This window comes from Pollicipes pollicipes, unplaced genomic scaffold, assembly GCF_011947565.3.
Source record: "Pollicipes pollicipes isolate AB1234 unplaced genomic scaffold, Ppol_2.1 Scaffold_7261;HRSCAF=8764_pilon_pilon_pilon, whole genome shotgun sequence".
NCBI classification, from domain to species: domain Eukaryota; kingdom Metazoa; phylum Arthropoda; class Thecostraca; order Pollicipedomorpha; family Pollicipedidae; genus Pollicipes; species Pollicipes pollicipes.
This window is the reverse complement of record NW_023597054.1, coordinates 42,112,369-42,139,202: the sequence shown is the minus strand read 5'-3', so window position 1 is coordinate 42,139,202 and position 26,834 is coordinate 42,112,369. Positions and strand designations below refer to the sequence as shown.

At 52.1% G+C, this 26,834-nt stretch overlaps 1 protein-coding gene across 1 annotated transcript; it reads right to left on the bottom strand.

The window, feature by feature from the left end:
* Window positions 1-26,834, bottom strand: LOC119111463 (uncharacterized). The gene is made up of 5 exons (XM_037235281.1): window positions 26,720-26,834; window positions 5,520-8,281; window positions 5,084-5,312; window positions 4,778-4,886; window positions 1-365 (listed from the first exon to the last, which is right to left on the bottom strand). Exons 2-5 carry the CDS (start codon window positions 8,267-8,269, stop codon window positions 1-3), a joined length of 3,453 nt encoding a protein of 1,150 aa, XP_037091176.1. The 5' UTR covers window positions 8,270-8,281; window positions 26,720-26,834.

Below are 26,834 nucleotides of genomic sequence, written 5' to 3'. Positions count from 1 at the left end.
TCACTCTGTTAACAGCTCCGACTCGCGGCCACACTCTGTAAACAGCTCCGGCTCGCGGTCACACACTGTAAACAGCTCTGGTTCGCGGTCACACTCTGTTAACAGCTCCGGCTCGCGGCCACACTCTGTTAACAGCTCCGACTCGCGGCCACACTCTGTTAACAGATCCGGCTCGCGGTCACACACTGTAAACAGCTCTGGTTCGCGGTCACACTCTGTAAACAGCTCCGGTTCGCGGTCACACTCTGTTAACAGCTCCGTTTCGCGGTCACACTCTGTTAACAGCTCCGGCTCGCGGCCACACTCCGTTAACAGCTCCGGCTCGCGATTACATTCTGTAAACAGCTCCGGTTTGCGGTCACACTCTGCAAACAGCTCCGGCTCACGGTCACACTCTAAACAGCTCCAGCTCGTGGTCACACGCAGGAAACAGCTCCGGATCGGAAAAACGCTGGAAACAGACACGGCTCCGAACCACGGCAGAAACCGCTCCTGCTGGTAAATACGATGGCACACTTCCGGCGCGATACCACACGTAGGGAGCCGCTCCTGCCGGGTCACATGCTGGAAACGGCTTCGGTTTGGCATCAGTATGGAAACAGCTGTAGGCTGGTCACAAACGCTACAAACAGCTCCAGCACGGTTAGGCACTGCCGCGACAGTGGTGCCACTTTGAGGAAACTGGACACTTCAGGCATGACGATGTTTGTCACTAAATAAATGACTATTTCACTTGCACCCCCAGTCCCAACTCCGCAGTTTCGGCATCCATGCTAAACTTAGCTAAAAAAAAGATATTGGTAATTGACGAAAAAATTACACCTGCTTCCTGACAGTGCTTAAAATAGCACTTACGATGGTAGTGCGTCATTCTGGTGTCATGCAGTAAAGCCATATTAGAAGACACAGTCACCTGTTTTGGTATCACTGCCCCTCAACACGGCCTGAGGATGACAGTGGGACGTGCCACCACGAACAGGTAACACTCTAGGCGACAGCAAAGCGAGATTACCCAGCCTTTTGGCCAAATTTAGCGCTGATGCTGATTCGTGGAGGGCTGTGACTCTAAGGTGCAGCGGATCGTGACGATATGTGGCGCGATCGCGACGATGTATGACGAGCGTTGCCTGTTTGAGCCCAGTCATGCAGTCGTCAAAACACGTCTAATAATAGTGGGCACTAACTTGTAACAATCACACTTTCATAATCGTGAAAAAAGATCCTGCCAAAGTGTTGTGCTTCATATATATATATATATATATATATATATATATATATATATATATATATACATCGATTTCAAATATCTACCAAAGATTTAAGGCCCGCAAGCCATTTCACTGTAACCACAGCAGTAAGCAAAATATAGCCGGTCCCACGAACTGCCTATTGATTAATCGATTGTGCGGCCATTTTGTTTACCTAGTTCTTGATTTGTAGATTGTGAATGTGATACGCGATGTACATAGCAGTCGTTAGTCAACATCACACACCTGCCACCCGGACGCTTGGCTGTTACGAACTTTCATTCAGGCCTTTCTGGCAATGCAGTCACAAGAGCGCATGCGGTATTCCATATCTAATGCATTTTGATCACTTTTCGAGGCGTGACTTTCTAGGTCGGGGTAGTGTCGTTCCTAACAGCGTCCGCTGCACTGTGCGCAGTAGGAGTCCATATGAACCGGACATGGTAAATCCCACCAGGCAGCGGCGCATCATGCCATGGTTGGCAGTTCAGCGAATTTATCCCGTAGGCAGAGCAGCCATCAAAACCGGACAGCAAGAAATAAAATGAGCTCGAGCTGTGGTACAGTGTGCGCTGGACTCGAGTTCTGGTGCTTCCCAGCAAAAAAACCCGCACTACGGGGCTCAGGTGACGATTACCTTCGGCGAAAACTCTGGTGGAGTGGTACGTCGACCATTGCCGCTGAATGCTTTTGGCATACACCTGATTCGCAGTCCTGCGCTTCGCTGCACTTGAATAGCCCCTGACAAGTACATGATTCTTAAGGCCTACAGTCCATATCCGACAGGGTTTACGAAAAAAAGAAGTTCGTGTGAAATGGGGTGAGCCAGTTTAAAGTGCGTGTGAATAATGCATGTTCATATCGTAGCCGGCGGTTCATGTTGCTTGGACTGGCTGTAAAATGTTTTCGTGAGCACAGCGTAGAAGGTATGAGTTCAAAAACTTTGACTTCCACATCATATTTGACAAGATGTGGCCGGTTTCCGTCCTTCGACGACATATACTGATATGAAGATATGAAGAGTTTCTTCATACTGATATGAAGAAACGCTCATCAAGGAGTAGTCTATGGCCTCCACCGTTTGACAGCACATGCGGCTCTTTTGAGGTAGTTTTCATCGCGATTTTGAGAGACATTCTTGATAAAATAGAAAATGTTAGAACAACAACTTATCAAGGGCTAAAAAGCTATTCACTTAGCGATATACCTGGCCTGAATTGCCTGAACGTGCTGTCGCTGACATATCACTTTGTCGCCCCCCCCCCCTCCCCAGATGGGAGCACACCTGCGGGTCCGGACAGCGTCGCTTTCCTTCATTATTCAGGCCCAGCCGTCGGGCGCGGCGCGGCGCGGCGCCAGTTTAACTACGGGCCAGTTCTCACCCCACCCCGCGGGTGGAGCTGGTCGATAGCCGCCCACCGGTTCCAAATTCGGCCAGCCGCGGCCCGACCGGCCGGGCGGCGGCGCCGACCGTCGCGCGCCGGCGCCACCTCCCGATCAATACGCGCTCAAATTCGCCATCTTTCGGGCGGCAGTTCACAGCGATCGCTCCTTCACCGGAGGCGGTGGGTGCCTGCGCGTCGTCGGCGGCGCGTCGCGGCCAGCGCCGGCGCGCGCCGCCCGCCGGCCGGCCCCAGGCGCCTGCCGCTCCCATGTTTTCAGCCATCGACCCGACGGCTTTGGTTATTGGCTTCAAGAGGAATGAAAACGCGCCGGCCGGCCGGCCGGCCGGGCGGCCGGCCGGGCGGCCCCACCACGTCATTGATCAGACCGGCGCGGCCCACCGACTCGGCCCAGCGCTCGCGCCGCTCACCCACACGCCGCTATTGATTTTTTAGCCGGCAAACGGTCTTCACTCGGCGCGGGAGCACGAAAAACCGGCCGGCCGGCGGCCGGCCGCCGACGGCCGAAACGAAGACCAAGGCGGCGCGGGCGCCGGCGCCGGCGTCGGCGTCGGCCGCCATTGCTCGGCGAATGGGACGGGCGAGATTGGCCGGCGCGACGGCGCGCCTCGTCGGCTCAAACCGGAGCCGGAGGCGCGGCCTGTGGAGCGCGACCGTGTGGCAGGCGCCGCTGCGGCCTGTGAAGCGAGACCGCGAGCGGCGCCGCTGCGGCCTGTGGAGCGAGACCGCGGACGGCGCCGCAGCGGCCTATGGAGCGCAACCGCGGCCGGCGCCGCTGCGGCCTGTGGAGCGAGACCGCGAGCGGCGCCGCTGCGGCCTGTGGAGCGCGACCGCGGCCGGCGCCGATGCGGCCATCACCCGCTAACAGTGGAAATCAAATGAGACGAGGGACTGGGCGCGAGCTTTCTTCTGGACAGGGGAGATGGCAGTTCAATTCATTTGGCTTGTCTGGAAGATGCTGACACTGCTGCTGCTTGGTGACACAACCCCACACGCGGTCAGACTTCAGCAATTCTGAATTACGCGCAAAGCGGTTCTGGAGTGCAAAATATACTGACGGCCGCACTCACTGCTTTCTGAAATAAAAACGCAAATGGCTTCCATTCAACCGTTGAAACCAATAAATCAAAATGTTTCCATTTCCGACAGGGGAAAGGGACTGCAATCTTGAATCGTAAGACTAGACGAACTGCAATACAACTTAATGCTCTTGCTAACTTATAATTCACATTGGGAATGACAATGATTGGACACGTGACCCAAAGTGCTCAGCTGTAACTTCTTCAGCCCCACGCGACAGCGTGCTATCGCCTCGCCCGAGTGTAGAATTCCAGCCAAGTGCGCTTTATTACCGCCGCGCTCAGGTGTACCTTTAGTCTGCAATGTAGAATTGTAACCATCATCAGCTCCAAATGCATCTCGCACCGACCGACTTCATATAGATCGCCACAGACCAGACGGCAGTTTTTGAGGTAGCCTGCGAAAGAATAAGCTCACGGATCTCAGTGAAGAGACCCAGCTTATATAGATTCTGTCCTACACTAAATATCATGCTAGAATGCCCCAAGATCACAGGTCATTCCCGTAAACATACCAACCCGTAGTTGTCTAGAAAGAAGGCAATTTTTACCCTTGTACCGAAATCCCGAGTCGTCCCACTCGCTGAAATTGAATTAGGAATGTATAGTGCTATGCGGGGCGCATCCTTCAAGAAACGGGAGCTAACAGGGCCACCGAGCCTGAAAGCAAAGGATCTCATTCGATCAGACTATCGCCCTTCAGACTTGGACGTGGGCCCGTGCGCCGCCCTCATGGGGCGCCCTACTTTACCGTGGGTCTACTACCGCTAGCCGAACGCGTGGCAGTTACACGCGCGTTGATTGGTCGTGGAGGTAGATTGTTGTACGTGGCCTCTGCAGTCGACTGAAGTGGCCCTTTGGCTCAAATTAAGCCCCCCCCCCCCCCCCCCGCTATGCAGTACTCTACGGATATATGTACAAGTCATCGTATGTACAGAAAAAACTACCTGCTTTATGCAGCCATCGATCGATGAACGCGCACTAAAATAGCTGAAATGAACCCCTGAGATCGTTGAATATACCTAAGGAGCATCATCACATCACTCACCCGTACTCTCGATTCCCTCGCATTGTCTCTCTGCCGCCACCATCGTCAGCTGGCGGTCGCCTACGCCGGCAGTAGCGTCAGGCGCAGTTCGGTCTTTTCCCGAAGCTCCCTGAAGACGGGCAGCACCACGAAGGCGGGCGCGATCGGCGGCTGCTGCCCCTCCGCCGGCGACGACTGCATCAGGAACGACTGCATCGTGTAGCGGTCGCTGCCGCCGTCGCCGACCGGCAGCGGCAGCGCGTACAGGTAGGGCAGCGCGGCGCCGTCCGGGCCGCGCCGGTGGTGACGGCGGACGTGCCGCCGTACCAGACTGCGCATGCGCGAGCTGAAGCCGCAACGCGTGCAACGATAGTTGCGGTTGAGGTAGCCGCGCAGCAGGCTAGCCGCGTACGGCAGGCGGCTGTGACCGTGCTTCTGGTGCCAGTGGCTCAGGTAGCGGTGACGCTGCGGGAAACTCAGGCGACATGGCTTGCAGCGGTACCGCCGGCCGCCGGCGGCAGCCGAGGCGTGTTTCGCGGCAAGCGCCGGCGGCTGGCTGGTGGCCGTGGCGGCGGCAGCGGCGGCAGCGGCAGCGGCAGCGGCGGCGGCAGCACCGGGTGGTGGAGGCGGCGGCTCAGCGGCGGCCCCTCCCGCCAGCGGACCCACCAGGCCAGCCAGCTGGCGCGACAGCAGACTGGGCGGCAGGTCGAGCGGCGGCGCCGCGAAGGGCGAGCGCGCCGGCTCCAGCAGCGGCCCGGCCAGCTGCGGCAGAAGGCTCATGACGCGCTCCGGCGGCAGGAACGGCGGGAACGGGCCGGCGAACGGGCCGAACGGGTGCCGCAGCAGCTTCTCGCCCAGCTGGGCCGGTTCCAGTGGCGTCTCTTCGCCCGCCGTGCCGTTGTTCTCGCCCTTCTGCTCCGGCAGCGGGTGGGCCTGCATCGCGTGCAGTCGCAGCGACAGCAGGTCAGGGAAGCAGCGGCCGCACAGGCTGCAGGTTACGCCGATGCCGGGTGCGCTCCGCGGCACCGAGCTGGACTTGGGCTTCTTCTCCTTCGGTGCGCCGTGTTCACTTGCCATGTGCGACTCCAGGAGCTTGGCCGTTTTGAACTTGCCGCTGCAGACAGTGCACACCTCCAGGCCTTCCTCGTCTTTGATGACGGCATCGCTTGCCTTCAGCGCCTTGTCGTCTTCCGGATCGTAGATACCATGTGTGTTTTGCTTATGGACCTTTAAAAAGTACTTACTGCAGAGCTCCTTCTGACAGACATCACACTTGACGCCACCTTGAATCTGGTGGTTCTCCATATTGATTCCATGCATCTTGATCATGTGGGTCTTCATAAAATACTTGTTGCAGAGTTCTTTGTTGCAGATCTCGCAGTAGCTACGGCTGGTGCTGGCTGGCTTTGGTCGCTCCAACTTCTTCTGGCCCTCCACCTCCAGTCGAATCCTCGCGAGAAATGCGGTCTCGTTCATTGGCGACGCTTGGATTCCGTGGGCCGCTTGCATGTGCTGCTGGAGGAAGAATTTAGCATAGAAGTCCTTCTTGCAAACGCTGCAAACCGTCTCTGAGCCTTGGGGTGGGGGGCTCGAGGCTTCTCTGGAGTCCTTGTTGCTCTGAGGTTTGGAAGATGATAATGAGGTCGGCGGCTTTGGAATGATCAACTCTTCTTGGTTGTGGAACACGCCATGCTCATTCATCAAATGGGTTTGCAGGGCCTGCCTGTCGACGTTCTTGCCACACACGTGACACGCAACCGCCGCGTGTCCGCCTTTCTTGTCGTTTAGGCCTTTGATCATGCCCTGCAGCTTCTGCAGATCGTCACTGAAGTGCGCCTTCTTTTTATGGTCGGCGGACGGGGAATTCTTAGCCGGCGCGTTCCCAGGGAGCGTAGGTGGCATCGAGCCGTGGCTGTTCGGGTGTCCCGAACCGTGAAAGTAGTACCGATGCATCTGCACTAGGTAGCTGCTCTGGAAGGTTCTCTGGCAGAGGTCGCACTCCTTCGGCTCGGAGTTCTCCTTCAGAGGCGCGTCCAGCAGCTTCTCCAGGGGCGGACAAGCCATGGAATCGTGCCCGCCGGACGCGCCGTTGTGCCTGTCCATCTCCGGAGGAGGCGACCCGATGGCGTGCTTCCTGTACTTGTGCACCTTCAGGAAATATTTGTTGCAAAACTCCTTCCAGCAAACGTTGCAGAACGCGTCAACATTGACGACACCAATCTCGCGGAGTTGTTCCTTGGTGAAATTCTTCGGCGACTCGCCGTTCGTCGCCAGCCTTTCCATGAGCTCATGGATCACCTTCTGGTGGTCGTGGGTTTCGCCTGTGTTCAGCTGCTGCAGCAGCGTCGGCGACACCACCGGCTCCAACAACTGCTGCGCGTCGTACGGGTCGGCGGCACCCTGGCCGGCGGCGCCTGCCTCTGGCGGAGCCCCGGGCGGCGGCCGCGGCGGTGGCGGTGGTGGCTCGCGCCCCTCCACGGAGTGCACGCGCTGCTTATGTCGACGCAGGTAGTAAGCGTCGCAGAACTCCTTCTGACAGAGCTCGCAGAAGGCGTCCGGGTGGGCTGCGCCGGCCGGCCGCACAGCCTCCGCCTCGCTCGAGGGCCTACCCGAGTCTCGAGAATCCGCGCTTGGTGAGTGGTGAGCGCCGGGGGGCGGCGGCAGCGGCGGCGGCGGCGGCGGCGGTCCGCCCACCCCCGCCGGTGCCGGGCCGCCTCCACCGGCGCCGCCGCTCGCCGGCTCCGAATACACACCGTGCTTGTTGGCCTTGTGCGTCTTCAGGAAGTACTTGTTGCAGAACTCCTTGTTGCACAGCTCGCAGTACGCCTCAGGGTTAAAGATCTTCAGCGGCGACTCGCCCGGAGTCGGAGTCGGCGGCGCGGCGCCCGCCTGCTGCGAGAGGAACGACAGCAGGAAAGGCGGCGGCCCGTACTGCAGGAACTCGGGAGCGGGGAACTTGTCCTGAAACGATGGAGGCAGTGGCATGGCCGGCGGCAGGCTGTGCTCTGACCTGTAATTCTCCGCCTGGTGCTTGCTCTCCTGACCCCGCAGCCCGTCATGTCTCGGACCGGAGGACAGGTTCAGAGGCAGCTCCCGACCGAAGATCACGCTCTCTGCGGGCGCGTCGTCCGCCAGCGCCCTCCTCACGTGCTCCACCTCGATGTGATACTTGAACTGGACCTGGTGCGGGAACGCCTGCGGGCAGTAGGGGCAGCGGAGGGGCGGCGGCAGCTCTGCCTCGCCCGGCGGCGGCACCTCCGGCTCTGCCTCGCCGCCCGGCCCGATCTTCACCGGGTGCGACTGCTTGCGGCGCTTCTTGGCGCCGCTCAAGAGCGTCTCGCAAGACAGACGCTTCTCGGAGCCGCTGCCGTCCAGATAGCCATCCTCTGAGCGGCTGGCCGAGCTGTCCGGGTAGCCGCGGCTCGCCTGGTCGCCCTCCTCGTCGTCATCGGGCGGCGGCGGCGAGCCAGGCCCGGCCGACATCAGCCCGCCCAGCACCGCCAGCGAAGCCATACTGGGGGCCGACTGGAACGCACGAGGCCGCGGATCAGCAGGGGCAGCTCGGTACTGTGGGCTCGGCCCGACGCCCAGGAACCAACGCAATGTTTCACCTTGCTGTGCGGTACGACAGTGCTCAAATAACTTATTGGGATTTCGGAGGACCGCAATAGTTAGTTTTATAAAAGAGATAAAGAAGATGCCAGAAAGTCGCAAGATCCTCAGCAGCGATGGTTTATGTCATGCGCACTACATGACCTATGTAGGGAATCATTTCCACTTTCTCGCTTTTCAATTATCAACTTGGTGTTGTTAAAGAATTCGCTTTCAGTGAAAGGGATTTACATCCTAAATGTCAGTTTTTAAGATTTCGCTCCTACGCTCCGAAGTCCGCGCGTAAAGCTTTGTTGACGTCACCATGGTTTCATTCACATGTCATTTTGAAGTATGGCATAAAATGTTTTTACGCGTCTAGGATAACCCGCATTGGTTCTTAGGTTATCGGAGCTGTATAATTGTTTAATGCCTCACTGTGTGTGACTGTTGGTCACTGTTGCACACTGGTCGAGACGAATTTTGAGACAAATGGCCATATTCGAGATGCAAATGTACAATATAACTTAGCCAAATTCCATGACAACACGCAGCGATAGTTTGCGGCAAATTGCGCACGGTTGAGCACCAAGTCAGTATTTGGCGATACCAGTTCAAAACCATAAGCAAAAGTGGAGCATTCCTCCAAGCAGAGTTCAAACAGCTACACTGGCCTGTGGAAACTTTTTGCGTTAGGTTCAACGCTGTGAGGCACATCAACTGCTGGAGGCCTTCTCACTTGAGGAGGCAAAATTGTCACACACACACAGCCTAACAGCCTGACCGGTGCACGAGCGGCAGCTGAACACCAGCTGAGAGCCTGCACCGTCAGGCCTGCACCTCCTGTCGGATGACACCCACCCCACACACTGAGCGCACATCCCACACTTTAGGCTAGTCGACAGTGGCCATATGTGCCGAGCGGTGACGAGTCACTTCAACTTCGCAAAGCCACTTGCACCTGTGGAACGGCGCTGGTGAAAAGAATTTCTTCACAACGACACATGTGCACAGTGGCCGCTTATCAAAAGTTGAATAGATTTCGGACTCATCACACCTGTGCGGGGATGGTTGACATGTCAAACGAACAGGAACCTCGATGCTCTATTGTTGCAGGTGTTTGGAGCGCGCGGTTGCAGTGATGCATTCTCAGCATTGTTACCAACGCACAACTGATGACATTTGGACACCAACGGATTTTCGTCCTCACTAACTTTATGGCGCGCATGCGTGGTAGCTCTCGGCTAGCCTCGATGACTTCACTACCTTCACCGTAAAAAGTTCCCTCTTGGCAATGAACAGGATGAAAGCCTCGAACATCTTTTAGAACTGTTATCTGGGCATTTCAGTTATCCCTGATCGTGAGCCCACCAGGCTGGGATATCTGAGGTCAAATCGTATTTTGCTCTCATCTCTACACAGTATTTCCTATGTCCGCACAGCGTAGGTGGTTCAGGTCAGGACAGCTACCACGTCGCACGCTCACTCCACTCCATAAGGTGAAGGTTTTGAGGAGCACCAGACAGGAAGATGTATCACGTAGAAGACTGTCCGGCACAGACGGCTTTTTCATATAAGCAATGCACTGAAGACACTCAAAGCCCCGGTCAATCATGGAAGATCGACGCTGGCAGCTATTGCGTTTATGCCACAGAATAGTTCGCGACTCGTTTCCCTGAACGTGATGAAGCGCGCTCGCTACAAGATTGCGAAGGTCAGGCATGCACGCAGGCTCTCCAAACGCGTTGGTTGGTCCGCTGCCGCTGCGCATATTGCATATGGAGTCTTTTCATTCAGCTGGTTCGGAGAAACAGCCCCAATGGGCTGACGACATCTGCAGCCAGTGGTAGAGTTGAGCGTTGGGCCGTTCTCCCCTAATAAGAGGAGCACTAAGCGACCATTGCACAATAAGCGGTTCAGTAGTTACAATAGTCCGAACAGCATAGCTCATCTGGTAATTCGCAAGATAGTTACTTGAGCTTAAAGGTAGATCAACGGCTATCGCCATCGATCACTGATCACTGTATGCAGTGAGTTCGCATCACGGTCAGATTTGTACTCGATTAAGCTCTACATGAAAGATGTGTTTCCTGACTCAACATATTTGCTGTACGAATCAAGATGGGAATCCCACCTACTTTTCAACTCATGACTTAAATCAATTGTTGTTTTAAGCAAACTGGCATGACGATTCTGACTCTGATCTTCATTTAAGCATGAATTCATGGCCAGGATCGTGAATCGATTCAAATTATTCGAATCAAAGCTGATATTTCTAACGCAAGAACGTATAACAACGACATCAGGATTTCAGATATTGGTGACATCCAATGTCTCAGCTGTCATCAATTTTAGAACATCTCAATACGGTGCATTTAGCAAACGCTCTTAAGTATCTGCCGAATGGCCAGAAGACCCGTTGAGCTGTCCAGAACAGTCTAACTAATTAGACGGAGTGCGCTGCAATGGTCGCCCAGTGCTCCGCGTCTTGTTGGGGTAGAACGGCGCGACGTTCGGCTGTTGGGGTAGAACGGCGCGACGTTCGGCTGTTGGGGTAGAACGGCGCGACGTTCGGCTCTACCACTGGCTATCACTGACTACCACTCTACCACTAACTGGCTGTAGTGGCCAGAGTAGCGCTCATCGGCCATGGCACGGCCGGGGTTTGAACCCGGACCCACCACGTGGGAACAGAAGGCGCTAACCGCTCGGTCGTTATGCTCGTTTCACCCGCCTCCGTGCGAGACGGGTTCTCGTCGTTGGAGTAAATAAGGCGGTCGCTGTAATTAGAATATGAATGTGCGGGTACACCGATATCTAGATGCATATGTTTCGCTGCCGATTTGCAATTCAACCGGAAAAACTATCGGCTTTCAGAAATATTGCCGATGGTTTTTTAAATAAATAAATAAATAAATATATATATATATATATACTAAAATATACTAATGCTCTGTCTCCAGCCATAATGCTATGTACCAAGCCCGGTTATATTAAATGTAGGCACGCAGGTGAGATTGGCAACGTGTGACGTATACCACTAAACCACTCAGGGTAGCTGTTTATAAAAGTTGCTTTCAGCTGTAATTAGAGAATACACTTAAAATCAAACGGTTCTTAATTCTGCAGCTTTTTTCTGCTTCCTACACCACGTCATCGATGTTCCATGCATTCGTCCGGGAGAAATGAGCTTGGCCCCCCCCCCCCCCCCCCCCCCTAGTGGGAAACGTTATGGAGATGCTTTAGATATTGGGTGATTTTTAGTGGTCTTCTTCTCCATTCATGGCATATCATGACAACCAATTTTTCATTTCACGTGATCATTTCACCACATATGCAAACATTTCAGTGTTTGATTACACAAATGCCGTCATTAATATCATGGAAAATGAGATGAAACGCTCTGGAAGTCTAGTTGGTTCCATGGCTATATGAGCAATAAGTTCCTTCCTCGCATAAGCCCGCTATATTGTTTTGAACTTGACACTCCGAAAGTGCCCAAAATCTCACCACCATGTGGAGCGCGTCCCTTGGTATCGCATCTTTCCTAACTTCACAACTTTGTCCGAACGAGTGCAATGTAAAGGGACAATTCCTTATAAATAAAAGCATGCTATTAATCAGGAAAGTGAGCTAATTTCTCGACAATAGCCAATAAACAACTTTTTGATCGGTCCCTTAAAATCTTCGGGCATAATCAACACACACCATCATAAGCTGCTGTGATCGGTCATTGCTGCGACAAGGAGGGAACTGTTCTGTCGCAGCGAAATGACCACTTCGGATACTTGTGACGCCCAACTTGGAAGCGAGGTCAGCTCAGACCATAAGCTCTCTGAGAGACCGGGTGCAATGACCTCGGAGTGGATTTGCCATCATAACGCCATCAAGAAGTGAATTTGCCATCATAACGCCCTCAAGAAGCGCCGTGTACGCAAATCCTCTGAGACGATCCCTCGCTGTTGCTGCCAACCTCTCCATACATTTGGTGTCTACCCGGTGTGAACAGCTGAACAGCGCAGCATGCACGGCCCGTCCCGTGCCAGCCCCTGGGGTTCGCTCCGTCCGACGGCAGCTGTGAAATTACCCATCTCTATTAATTCATCGGGGCGGTACGCCAGCTGGGCCATCTTCACCTACACGCTGTGTGCCGTCGAATAACGCCTGAGGGGGCAGCCGGAGCATACACAGGTACGGTGTCGTGCAGACCCGGACTGCGACGATGATGGCACTGATGGATACCTATTTTTAAGTTGCAGATAAATCGGGCAATTACTGTATCTATCTATATATATATATATATATATATATATATATATATATATATATATATGTATATATATAAACTGTGAGGAAGAACATCAACCAACGTTCAGAACACTGTCCCACTGATAAGAGAGCCAGGTCCGCCAGTTTCACCCCACTGGTCTGGTTTGACTCGCTGAAAGCCGCTGGTGCTGATCGTCAGTGACGTTCATTCCGGCGCAGTTTCAGGGCGAGCAATCCGACGTCACTTCTCTCTTGGCTCCAGCATGTCCAGCATGTTGAAAGCTGGCAGCCCTGTCCGGTGAAGGCGAGAAGAACGCCAGTCCGGAGAGCGCGAAAGGCTTGGTATGTATATGTGCATCATAGCTGTACAACAACGTTTAATAAGCCATCGAAATGAGCACCGTCCCAAATCTAGATCTCTGCCATATAGGCAAGGTGCAGAAATGCTACTCATAATGTAGCACATAATGGATAAGGATGTAGCACATAAATCGATAGGCTATATGCAATGGTTGCGCCAAAAACCGCGGGGAGGGCGTCGGGAAATCCCGGACCCAGTGGTCACTGAAGCCTTCTGTGCAGACCCGACGCGTGGCGCCGGGTCCCGCCGCTGAAGTCACCATCCCGCCGCAGCCATTCCAAGCGAGTAGCAGCCATACCCAGCCAGCAGAAAATAGCGCCCCGCCACACGGCGCTCCGGGTCCGCTCGTCTGAAATCCGCCGCTCCCCAGCGCGCGAGTTAAATATAAACCGTATGTTTGCCGGCGCCGGCCCGAAGGTTTAAAGGATGTTAAACTTGAATAGGCCCGGTAAACAGAGCAGGAAGAGGGGTGCGGGTGCGGGGAGCGACGTGACAAACAACACATGGCATCGAGGTGGCGCGCCGACTGCGGTGCGCAGAAGCCCTGCAGCAGCGCGCCGCCGCGCCGTGCCACCCGTCCCGCGTGGGGTCGCCAGCTGCCCTGCGCGCCGGTGACACTGGTTGGATCGCAGTGACATGATCGCTCCAGACTCTGGCTGCTCGTCACGTTTTTACAAGAGCGGTTGGTGTTGTCCAGGTGTGGCCTCCGTGTAGGCGTGGGCACTTGCGAAAAACTCTGCACGGTTTTTCCACTGATGTATTCTGGATGGATGCTATGCTTTTCAGTTCATGAATAGAGCCATGATGTTCATGTCGTAAGGGAAGAAGCCACTTAAACTCGGTTGTGAAATGGGCTGCAAGGACAAGCGATGCAACAAAGTAAGTTGAACGTTAAGATGGAGCGAAAGGCCAACTAAAGTAACTTAAAAGAGGTTCAGATCACTCTAGCGTTTTTCGTCCCCTTTGAGAACGGGATATACACCATGCGCCTAAAAGGTTCCTTTTCAAATCCAGCCAATGCAGAACATAGATATATTCGAACATTTCCATTGTTTTCCTCGGCAACCTTAGCATGTCTGCAGTCTGCATGTCTGACACACTCTGGACAGTCCGCAGGTCAGTCTGACGCACTCTGGACAGTCTGCCTGCCAGTCTGACGCCCTCTAGGCGGTCTGTAGGTCGGTCTGTACAGCTGCCAAGATGTAGTGAGTCGGATGTAGGCGTCTGCGAGTGTGTACTGGGGACAACAGTCATCAGAACATAACATGAAACAGTGAGAGTGATAGTTATTTTTGCGAAATTATCATCGCCAACTTTTGTCCACCGCTGAGTATAAGGATGACCGTATCGATCAAGGAAACTGTAGAATGCAGTTGGATTTAGAAATGCTTTGTGCGTGCATTAACATGCTTAAGTACGTTTTGGCGTCCCATGGCAATTGGCTGCCTTGCTGGCATCGTGTCTGTGACCGGTTGATGTGGCGATGAAACTTGCTGAGAATTCTGATTTGTTTTCAGTTTAATACGCAGTTTTATACATGAAACTGCTATCCACTGCATACATCTCTTCTCATTGCTGTGGAAATATCTGTATACACTCTATAATGTGGTGTACTGAGCTGCGTACATTGTCCTGGTAAATCTAGTCGTCCCAAAACTACAATTATTACCTTTCCCATGGTCATGCCACTTGTCTGATCTATGCGATGTTTTAGGCTGTGCTCCCAAATTTATCTCATGCCTGCACAGTGCTCCTTCCAACACATACAACGTAGGTTTGTAAAAAAAAACTGGCCCACAAGAGCTTAGCGTGCCGGGGCCATGACCTGGCAAAAAGCTTGCATGTCTCCGCTGGTCAAAAGGTGCGAAGCCGATAAGCTGTTGATATCCGGATTTCCACTTCAAGATTTTGCCATGGGGGCCTTTTGAACTTTGTACTATTTCTGATGATGGTTCAGTATCGCATTCCTTTTTGTAACGACCCTCTGCTATCCGAGCTTTTTTCCTGTGGCGACCACATGCTTGCTTCCTAACGCTTCACATCATGTGCACCTCATGAGGATCGCGTTTCTCTGTGTTGCAGCTTACTTTAACAGGCCAGGCTGTAGATCTGAGGTGTCATCTGACCTGTGTCACCTTCATCTGGAGCGGTGCGGTCCGGCTTGGGCTGACCATCCTAGTGCCACGCTTTTGTCGCCAGCTATCTGCACCAAAAATTCGAATTCCCGTGCAATTTCGGCAAGTCACAACATTCCTTTAAATTTGTGCCGCTGTTGGTTAAAAAACCTATGCAAGTAAGTTGTTTCGTCGAAAGTGAGTTTTCCATAGTATTTCCATATGGCCACACTCATACCAGGGCCAAGAAGTCGTGAACTAATACTAAACCGGAAACATAACGGTATTCAGTGACGTCAGATCATAAGTGAAGCAGCACAGGGCTGACTGGCAAAGATCGCCACAAAACCAGGCTAGGCTCTGACGTTAAGGGGGTGAACCACGCCGCATTCAGTGCCAGAAGATAAAGCATAACGTTGGTGACGACGACGCTAGAGTACGAACCAAAACGAAGATCCTACACCAAACAATACACGCCACGAGGTGGGCAAAAACGGTGTCTTTATCGTCAGTTGTCGGAATACAATGGATCAAGCACCAGAACGTGGCATCAAAGCGGAGCTACGGCTGAAGTCTGGCCGGCACCGCGACAGGGACCCAACCAACCCCTGAACGGCGACTCCTCCAGAGCTGACCCGCCGCCGCGGGGGCGACCCCGCCCCGGCCTCCCTGGGACGGCGACTCTTCCAGAGCTGACCCGACGCCGCGGGGGCGACCCCACCCCGGCCTCCCTGGGACGGCGACTCCTCCAGAGCTGACCAGCCCGCCGCGGGGGCGACCCCACCCCGGCCTCCCTGGGACGGCGACTCCTCCAGAGCTGACCCGACGCCGCAGGGGCGACCCCACCCCGGCCTCCCTGGGACGGCGACTCTTCCAGAGCTGACCCGCCGCCGCAGGGGCGACCCCACCCCGGCCTCCCTGGGACGGCGGCTCTTCCAGAGCTGACCCGCCGCCGCAGGGGCGACCCCGCCCCGGCCTCCCTGGGACGGCGACTCCTCCAGAGCTGACCAGCCCGCCGCGGGGGCGACCCCACCCCGGCCTCCCTGGGACGGCGACTCCTCCAGAGCTGACCCGACGCCGCGGGGGCGACCCCGTCCCGGCCTCCCTAGGACGGCGACTCCTCCAGAGCTGACCCGACGCCGCGGGGGCGACCCCGTCCCGGCCTCCCTGGGACGGCGACTCTTCCAGAGCTGACCCGACGCCGCGGGGGCGACCCCGTCCCGGCCTCCCTGGGACGGCGACTCTTCCAGAGCTGACCCGACGCCGCGGGGGCGACCCCACCCCGGCCTCCCTGGGACGGCGGCTCTTCCAGAGCTGACCCGACGCCGCGGGGGCGACCCCGTCCCGGCCTCCCTGGGACGGCGACTCTTCCAGAGCTGACCCGACGCCGCGGGGGCGACCCCGTCCCGGCCTCCCTAGGACGGCGACTCTTCCAGAGCTGACCCGACGCCGCGGGGGCGACCCCACCCCGGTCGCTCTGGGACGGCGGCTCTTCCAGAGCTGGCCCGACGCCGCGGGGGCGACCCCACCCCGGTCGCTCTGGGACGGCGACTCGGTCACCTGTCGAGAGCTGAGTCTGCAGCAGCTGAGTCTCCAGAGCTGAGTCTGCAGCAGCTGAGCCTGCGGAGCTGAGCCTGCAGCAGCCCCGCAGCACCGACCACACGCCAGCCGCAACTGATGCCGCCGTCTAGCCGGCGCTGTCGCTCTTCTGGCAGCTCGCGGCTCCCAGACGTCATTAAAGTTGAAGCCCACGAGGCTTTTTACCGCAAGGTCCAGGCCTCCTACCCGCCGCAACCATCAGCAAATGAAGCCAATACGCCCGGCGAATGATTTCCAGCCGCCTTCTCGCTCTCTCTCAATGTCGCGGCCTGAGGGAATCTGTCGTGGTCGCCGCCTGCTGCGTCACCAATGACGCAGCTGCGCAGCACGCAAGCCATTTCTGTAATGAGCCAGCTGAGACGAGCGCTGCTTGGAGCTGACAGCAATACCCACCAGTTGTTAACCACTCTTCCGCGAAGACCTGGCGGGTGTCACGCACTCTATCGCTGGCGTTAAACATCAGTACGTGAACGACTGCTCTGAAAACCAGCGGGACATGCTGACTGAAACTGACCCGGTAGACCTTTTCCATATACAGGACAGATTGTCCACACCCGAACAGAACGGCTGTTCAGCGGAAATGGCGCTGCTCGGAAGCCCGTCCGGGCTGTTTCTGCCCGGTTCGAACGTATTCGGTCCAGCTGTACTGATCAGAGCTGCCTGCGCAACGTGCAGCGGGCGCTCGGACGCGTTCAGCTCGTGCCAGGAGAGCTCGCGCACCCCAAACGCGCTCTTCCCGCCAGCCGCCCACCTTGGATTGTTTGGTTGGTCGCTTAGCGATGCCTCGTTGAGATTAAGCTATTAGCGTCGGTTTTACGACCAGCTGCAAAAATACGCGTGGATAATTGTAGGCCGCGGAACATGCCCATCGCGCCGAGAGCGGATGAGGACCGCCTGGCGCGCCCCCGACCTAAGGTCATGAAGCGACCGGGTGGCCTGCCGATGCAGGAGCTGCACCCCGACAACACCCGCTCGGCGTCTCCAACGGCAGCAAGTGCCGCACAGTCAACGCCGGTTTCAGCAACTATTTGACCCACGTCAGCCTCGGTGATTGCGCAATTTTCGACGGCATTCGGTGACACACCTCAGTGACCCCGACGGCGCGCTATCACAACAAAGCGCTGCCGCTCTGTTGGAGACCACTCCGACACTACTGACACCCATTCAGCGTTATCAATTTGCTGATGGCATTGCAAGCACTGAGCCGGGCAGCAATGCGCTGAACGGCTTCCGTCCCACGCGTCTGGTACCGAGAAGCCACAATGTGGTAATGCTGCTGCTACAAGTTATGTACTTTTTCGGAACGAACTGATTCATCTTTCCGAACAGTTCGCATGGCCAGCATAGCAATCACTTTTGACCATCGGCCCGACCAGCATTAAGAGCATGTGTCTCACGATGCTGAACATGTAATGTTTCGTTATTAACTGTATTGGCACTGATCAAGGATCACATGGTTTAGTGCATAGGCGATTTGAACGTGGGCCATGTAAGACTTTGTGCAGTCATCAGTGCGTGAGCGGAAGCCCATGAAATGTAATTAAAATTGTTGTCGAACGACGTTCAGTGTTTTAGTGAGACCATCATTTGCCGCCCACCCTTTCCAAGAAAAACCACGGATGGAGAAACAACACGATAAACGCGTGGTCTAGACTCAACCTTATCGCGTGTGCGATGTTGTGTAGTAAGGTAGCGCACAGGGAATGGACAGACCCCCCCCCCCCCCAAATCTCGAGTCGCTGCTTCGATTTCCCCTAAAAAAGAGATGATTGATTCATCATATTGTAGGCTACATATCTAAATAAGTCATTACGAGGACCGTAAGTACAAATTTGCTCTTATTATTTATTTTATGGCTATTTATTATATATAATTTATGTCTGCCTTTATATAACTGTCATACAAATGCTGCGGTTCAATGGTTCGTGTGCTCCTGCTGTACAAGTTGTACGGAGTTTTTTTAAAGAAATTCTGAGTGGGGAGGAGCCCCAACCATACGTCGACCCCAAACATGGATTCACCTGGCAACGATATCTGACGGTGCAAGAACTGGGTTATATCGTGGTTAGAACACCTGAAAGGGTGTGCGTGTGTGCGGGGGGGGGGGGTCATATCTGGTCAGTGGAAGGCATTTTTGAAGAGTTTGGGACCATAGACTCCAGACGAGTTTAGGTCTTAAGAAGAACATGGCTGTGAACTGCACCGAATGATCTTCAAAGTGTCTATTTCAGCTCAAATTGTCATATCAATGTGAAACACCCCCCTTTAAATTATTCGAATCCCTTTCTCGTTGCCCTCATAACTACTACAACTGCCCCAATTTCTTTAATATGTAGCACAAACGTATTTCGTGTTAGAGACTTGGGCTCAACGCATTATATTAGTTGTTAGCTAACTGTTGTCCGTTTTAGCCACGCATCCTGCTGACGTGCGCCAGACGCAGATAATTAGATGGTCATATTTTTCTGGACTTTGCACGCCTCATGGCCATTGGGATGGGACTATTCACATAACGTTTCTATACCGTCATGCATGCATCAGTGGCCTTGAAAAGGTCTGCGCGAAATAGTCCGCGCAAGCTCGCGTTCGTCAAGCTCAGAAACAAGAGGGGTTGGAGTCTGAAAAGGCATGGCTGTGAATTACGTGCCGCTACACAACACATATTCCAGACCTCGATGTGTGCGGACGTGCTCCGTTGCGGCGAGTGCGACGCATCTCACCTGGATTGAACAAAACGCAGTGATCTCGGTAAGGTTTGTATTAAGGGTCTAATCACAAATATTTTCGGGTAAACAACTCGCCAAATCTAACGTAACTTAACCAAACCAGTCCACTGGGGGTTCAGAGAGGAGGTGGAGCAAGTCAAGGATCTCGTAGCTGATGCATCTGGAAAAGGAAAGGACCTATTTAAACGCGGTTCAGCTTCACTGAAAGGTGAAACTCTGAAACTGAAACGGTAAAACTCTGAGCCTCGTGAAATGGTAAAGGATCTGGAGGCTGCTAGCCATGAGACGGAGCAATACTCCCGTAAGTCTTGTCTCATTCTGAGTGGAGGTGGCATCCCTGAGCCAAAGGCAGATGAGGCCGCTGAGGAGACCAGAACTGTTGCCCTCAAGGTCATAAAATAAAAAATCAGGGTAGACGTGGGGGTGGTGTCGTGGCGTGCCACCGGTAGAAAAATCACATTGCATGATCTTCGAAATGACAATCTCAGTTCAAACCCCCACACAGATGTGGAACACGTCCTTAGAACTTTCATGGAACAGCTTGACAGATACAGGAATTCTGGGGTCAGAAAAACATCAGTTGTTCATGGGGACTGGGTGGTCCAAAATCATTGGAAACTTTCCCATTACATCCCGCAGATGGTCAGAGGTACTGACGAGGAGTTTCGCGAAAGATGGCGCGAGAGGTGTGTCGGCGCATGCGCGTGGCTGCGCCAGTTGGGTGTAGCATCACATCCACCAATATGGACGTCATCCCAGTGAAGGTCTGCTTAACTGCATAATCTTCAGAAACGTATTTAAAAGAACGGAATGATTGCACTTGTTTGTAAAATGTTTGTAAAATTTCACGATAATCACCAGTCAACTTTTACATCTCTGCTTATGCCGCTTTTGGTATGATGCCACATTGAAGCCTCAAGATAGCACCCTCAACATCTCCCACAGCGTTACAGAACTCTCAGTAATTCCCATCCCGGAAAGGTCTTTGTCAAATGTTTCAGTCTGATAGATCTTAGTTCACACCTTATACAAACAAGTTCTATTAAGCCATAAACGGGCAAAATGGCAGTTATGATCACGTTAACACGCACATCGACGGGCAGACGGTAAATTTCAGCAATTTTCCCTATATACATCAAAACCTAGATCTGCCCAGACCAAAGTTCGTCTTCCAGAGTCCGCCGATGTAGGGGCGTCATATAGTTTCAAGAACCTGTGATAAGTCGTTCAGAAATGGCGAAGGAAAAAAAACATGGGGGGGGGGGGGCAGAATCTCTCCCTCTTGCGCGCATCAGCATTAAACCACACATGTGTGTTATGAACAGTTTTGACATGGTTAGGCGGCTTATGTACCATGACTGGTGATCTTTGCTGCATGCACTGCAGTTGCAGTCATCAACAAAAATTTGTTGGTTTGTAACGTTTGGTTTCAGCAGTAGCATCAAGCTTTACCTCCTGCGAACATTGCAGCGAATAGTTTAAAATGATCCATATCGTTCCTATTTTGATTGGAAAGTCATAATTGTGTGGCATATTGGCCACGTCAGTACGCTACACTGGTTCACATGTACTAGTTCGCATTCACGTAACTAGTTCACATGTCAGGAGATATATTTTCTTTCCTTTTACTTTTGCCCGCATGCCATTAATGCATTTCTAGCGACAAGAGAAGCACTTTTGAGGAGCAAGGGACAAGACCTCGTGAGCTAGCTAGCTAGAGGCAGGATGAGCAGGAAGCGCTTGCCACAAGAGGAGCACATTCAGACATATTAGTCGATTACGGATTCACCACCGATCGGGTAGCATCACGTTAAAAAGTCCCACCAAAGCACGGATTAAGACAGGGCCGGATTTGAAAATTGCCCAGCCAACAAGGGTTGATTAGACTGAAAACCAAGGCAGTTTAACTTCTTAACAATGGTTACTTGCCATGATGAATGAAGGCACTAGTTCAGAAAAATTTAAATCAACGAAATACATTAGGTTCAATGCTAAGTCACGCCAGGATTAGAGTTCACATAATTCATCCACACATTTCCCGCGGAGAGTTTCCAATGAACAGGGAGCACTGTCAGACTCGTACCAACATAAGAACGTTGAATACAAAAAGCAGCTGAAAGCCTTCATTGCTCGTCCCAACATATATTTCTCTATATGGTCTGGTTTTCACTCCTCTCGCCTCTTGCGACTAGCAAAGTCGACTTCGATTAGCGCGCGGCAGTCGACACTCTTCGCTGCTCTGCACAATTTAAAATGACAGGGCGACTCGTGTCGGCCCGAACGATTATTCCACAGGAAAATACACTCAAAATATTTGCCACAATTTTTTATAGCTGGCGCGGGATAATCTGATTCCTGCCCTATTCAGCGGTACGAATGGCGGACCAGTACTGCAGAGGGGCTCGGAAAAAGGAAGACGTAATGTCATTAACTCGCTTGCGGCAGATCTCGGCAGATGATGCAAAACTTGTGGGACAGGGTTGCTCGTACCGCACCACGCGCATTGGCCTGAGCCGGGCCGGCGTCTCTTCCTCCCGTCACTCGCCGATTCAGATAATATACCGTTTGGGTGTTTACCACCAACGGTTTTCCTGTCATAAACAGCGAAGAGGCAAGATTTTTTTAAATTGAGTCACGGTAAAAACCAGCAAAAAGACATTACTTCCGGTACCGCACTTATGGCCGCCTTTGATTAAAGCGACTGTTCCACATTTCTATCGGATTTTGAACTGAAACAGCCATCTTGAAGATCGCTCGGTGCATTTTACAACCAGCCCTTCTTAAGACCTAAGCCTCCCTAGTTTCTAAGCTACATGCCCGCAAAGATGTTCAGGCCATTTCGTGTGGACTATTTCAAGGCCACCCCGACTTTCATGACGCCATATCATTCAAATCCTGCCAGTCCATTGGCCATGCGGTGATCAAGATCAAGAACAATATTGTTGTCGAACCGTTCATATCTGGCGTTCCTGAGCAGGATTTCCAAATACACTGGCTGCTAGTTGGCTCTAACTCAAATTGGTGCAAGATACAACGGGGCATTCAAACATTGACGCATTGAGAAGCATATTTTCTGAACACAAAAATTGTGTTGACTAGAGCAGCTTTTCCCACTTGAAAGCATACCAGTAGTTATAATTCAGATCATCTCATGATATCTGATGTTTGTTTCAACATCTTAAAATATAGAACGTTCGCTCTACATATGTACTCGTGTCCGTGCCAGTACCAGCAGTATAGCCAGAGGGCGCGTGAGTCGCATTCCGGGAGCCCGTAAAAACGTTACAGGGCAACGATATAACTTTTGGCCTCTTTGCTTAAGTTTAACATTGTCATCACATGTTGATTACTTATCGTTCTGTTCAGAACCGTCCTACGCAATGATCTATTCAGGACCGTCCTAACTTTGATCCTCAATCTCGCCAGTTACCGAAGAAGGTGGCTGTCATCTTGCATGATGTCAACTAGCATCACTTTTGCGACCCATTATTCTATAGCTCCATACATCACCGCTCAAAAAATTCGCGATGGTATGGTATATGGTACGAAGTTATACCAGAATGACGAATTACGGTGTAACATTATGGTATGGTGTTGATGGCTTAAATCCACCATTAAGTGTTAAGAACTGTGGTCAGACGAGATGGTACATTTATTGTTTCATTGGACAACGTTTTAGAATCGATTACACATGTCAGTGCTGAAACGCAATGCACAAAAGAAATGGATCACGATGAAACCAAGGCTACTAGAGAGATGAAAGCAGATTTATGGCACACAGTAACAAGCATACCAGTCTTATAAAAGTCGTTTGGGGTGAGTAATTATTAACATTGGTTAGTTTCGTCTTAAGTAGCTTTCTTTCCAGTCATAAATTAAGACACACAATGGTGCAGCATACAAGTTTAATTTTCCGTAAAAACGTGTGGGAAAACACCGTGCGAGCGAGCAAAAGCTAAGTGTATGTGGACCGTGGATTTTGGTATCGGTGAAATTCAAGGTTGCAGCAACTGTTTGTGTTCCAGACGAGATAAGTACCCGACATCATTTAGAAAATAAAGCAAGCCAAGTACCAAAAATAGACATGAATAATGATATTCTGGAGGCAAGAACATGATTGTTTGCTGTCACTAGCAGCGGGCGGAGGTTTTCTTCTCAATGGTGACAAATTCGCAGTGGGCTGGGCTCTGCCGCCATTAGGTAAACCCACACAAGTTGGTCCACAGCACATTGCTGAGATCTGTGCAAGCTATGAACCTCGCTAACGGGTTTAGTCTGAGCATATTATTGTGGTATAAGAGCACGAGCAGCAGCAGGAGCAGGCGCGCAACGCCAGCTGCGCGACTGCTCATGGATCTTATTCTCCCTCCCCCCCCCCCCCCGACTGTCAAAAAAGGTCTGCTGGTAAGTGGCCGGGCAGGGTCAACTTGGCACGTGCAGTAGTTTAGGAGCTCTGGCCGACTGAAGAATAACGGACAGCTAGCAACTGGTCAGACCCGTGCAGCCATGCGGAAGTGATTTACATACAGCACGAACAACTAGCGGGTGTCCTGTCCCGCAAATAAATTTCAGATGAAAATTTACCACATAAACTGGATCGAGTTGCTTCGGTTGGATCGGCAAAATTTGTCCGCAAACTCTTGGGAGAACGACTTATTGTTCCTCTTCGGTAAACATTTTACAACATTTTCAGGATTCTTCCTCAATAACAAGAAATAGGAAATCATGTTATGATTTCTAATTCCATAAATCATTTCTACATCACTAAAATATCTGTGACATCATAAATGTAAAACAATGCTACAAAATGTGAGTACCATAACATTATTTGTACTCCTAGTAATAACCAAAATTCAAAACAAGCAACATGGAGCGAGCGAACCTGGTGAAAAAGCAAACACGCGAACCAATCCAATCAAACAGGTTCAGATGACTGATAGTCGATGGGTCAATGGGTGCTTTGGGTTTTCTCACATCAAAAAGGTTGTTTTACGTATTAAACCACTACATCTTCAGGGTGGCATAACCGGAAGGTAAATCGTCTTATACCATACAGCCTTGTCAGTAAATAACATGAGAAATATAGGTCAACCATTCTCACCCAGCTCAGTAAGCAGCGAGCATACACCCACGTACGAATTTTTAAGCAAATCCTCTCCTTGAGGAAAGTGTGAATTTGCTAGAAATTAAAACGCACTTAGCGGGAGATATCTTTTTGACCACTGGTGAACCACACGTTCAGACGTTTCCATTTACAAACGGCACACACATGCACAGCCAACACTTCCCAGAACCCAGCCTAGGGCGGCGCTGAAATGCCAGCCGCTGCGACCAGACAAATAACCGTTTACCCACTCACAAAAATACACGCTATATGACGCGTCCGTCAGGCACAGCGCGAGCTGCTCGGTAAAGACATGCTGTTCAAAAGCAAACGATAAAGACATGTTGTTCAAAAGCAAACGGTAAAGACATGCTGTTCAAAAGCAAACGGTAAAGACATGCTGCTCAAAAGCAAACTACGTGCCAGAATGTGAATTGCGAAGCGTCTTTACCATGTACATCGAAATAAATTGGGTGCATTTTACTATGGCCATTATTATACTGCCTCTCGATAGCTCTGTTTACCTCACACTGAACTTGACACAGATCTCAATGCACTCAGTTTGAAACGACACTTGGCAAAAAACACTCAATTATTTCGAAGCGATAACCAAAAGGAATACCGGCCACAATCCTTGGTTCTTAACACCACGAAAATAAGAAGACCTCAGAAGATGCCAGAGGTTTTCCAAAATAAACCTTAGATTCACATCACACGCGATGGTTGAAGTGCCTTTAGCTTGGTTTGAACATTTTTTTGCGTGACATCTTGGGTCTTGAGAACCATATTTGACGCAGCTTGCCACGGGGGGGGGGGGGGGGGAACTTGTCGACGTCGTGGATAAGGTTGGCGACAAAAATGTTCACTTTCACGTGACGCTTGGTGCCAGAAATGCTTTTGACCGGTGGTGTTGGTGACGGGCACGCCAAAATATTACAGCGCGCATTCCGCAACCTTACATGAGCAATTGTAACACATTTTATCCCACAACACCAGTAAGCCTCGACGTAAATACCCTTTACCGTACCCTGCAGTCCCTTGGTGTCTTTCTTAAGATCCATCCCATCCCGCGACAAAAAATATCCCATCGTTTTCAATTGGTTGCTCACCTTGGTGACCGGCCGACGACAAATCAGTGTATTTGCTATAGTCCGGCCGGTCGGCCGATGCGCTGTTTTTACCAGCCTACTCCCAGTGTCCCAAACTAGACAGCGACAAATACCGTGAAAGATCTAGATAGTGGCAGGTAGCAATTAAATGGCAGGTGGCAATTTAGTGTCAGGTTGGGCTGAAAAAGACGAGACGGTTGACTCAAGAAGAGACACAATACTACGATGAGCGTTGTCCCAAAGCTTTTAAATTCGTAGGTGAAAATTAGCTTCGATTGAGCTAAATCACAATATGATTTCATGCAACGGACATATGTTTCGCAAACCGCGCGAAAAAGCTCCTTTCATTTTTGCACTCTTAAGAACCGCATCAGTTTCAGTAGGAGTGAAACTGACCCTACAACCCTTCTACTAAACGGACAAGAGATCCACATCAGTTTCAAGGCGGCTTAAACGGACCCTGCAGCTCCGCTTCCTCCCTCGACCATCGGCCTCAATCATAAAGTTAATAAAAAATTAAGCACCGCAAAATCAAAAGCACAGCTGTGCGTATGCTGCCCCTCTGTGGACTGCGATTCAAGTCAAGTTGCCACCTGTCGAGGGTTAACGAAACATCTTCGGCTAATCTACAAGAAGGCATTGTGTACCTTACAGTATACTAGCTCTGTCTTGCATCTTCTTTGTTGTACAGCAACATTTAGATCGAATATTCTATAGTGTCATCTTTCCAAACCCATGTACATGACCGAAATGCTTCGGCTCGCTTTAAAAACGAAGTTGTCACTGTGCAGAAACATAACTTGTAATTCTCCAAGCTAATATAGATTTCATCGCTAAAAAATCAGCAAAAATTGGATAGTTGCATTGTTGCACTCAGACAACTAAGTTGTGGCCTTATTGTGAGCCATCTCTCATGTGGATATCGGGAAGTTGTAAAACGGTGCTAAACATGTCTCTAATCACTCCTTTGAAATCGACATTTAGCAAAATCAAATGCAACTTATCTTCACTCCACAAAAGAGCAAACAACACAAGTCCGCATCCGCCAACACCGGATATGACTTCCGCAAACATTGCACTGTGAACTCACCATGCGTTGTCAGCGCCGCTGCCTTTCACCGCCCGGCGTCATGGGCACGACTGTGACGGTGCTGATCGAAATCCAACACCCGCGGAAAAAATGGTACTCCGCGCCGCGCCGCAGG

Excerpts from the sequence above, each read along its gene's own strand:
- LOC119111463 (XM_037235281.1), bottom strand. The coding sequence starts at position 8,269 with ATGGCTTCGCTGGCGGTGCTGGGCGGGCTGATGTCGGCCGGGCCTGGC. Across the intron at positions 5,313-5,519 it reads GTCATGAGCCTTCTGCCGCA|CCAGCCGCCGGCGCTTGCCG; the intron begins GCTGGCCGGGCC and ends CACGGCCACCAG. Across the intron at positions 4,887-5,083 it reads GCTCGCGCATGCGCAGTCTG|GGAGCTTCGGGAAAAGACCG; the intron begins GTACGGCGGCAC and ends GCCCGTCTTCAG.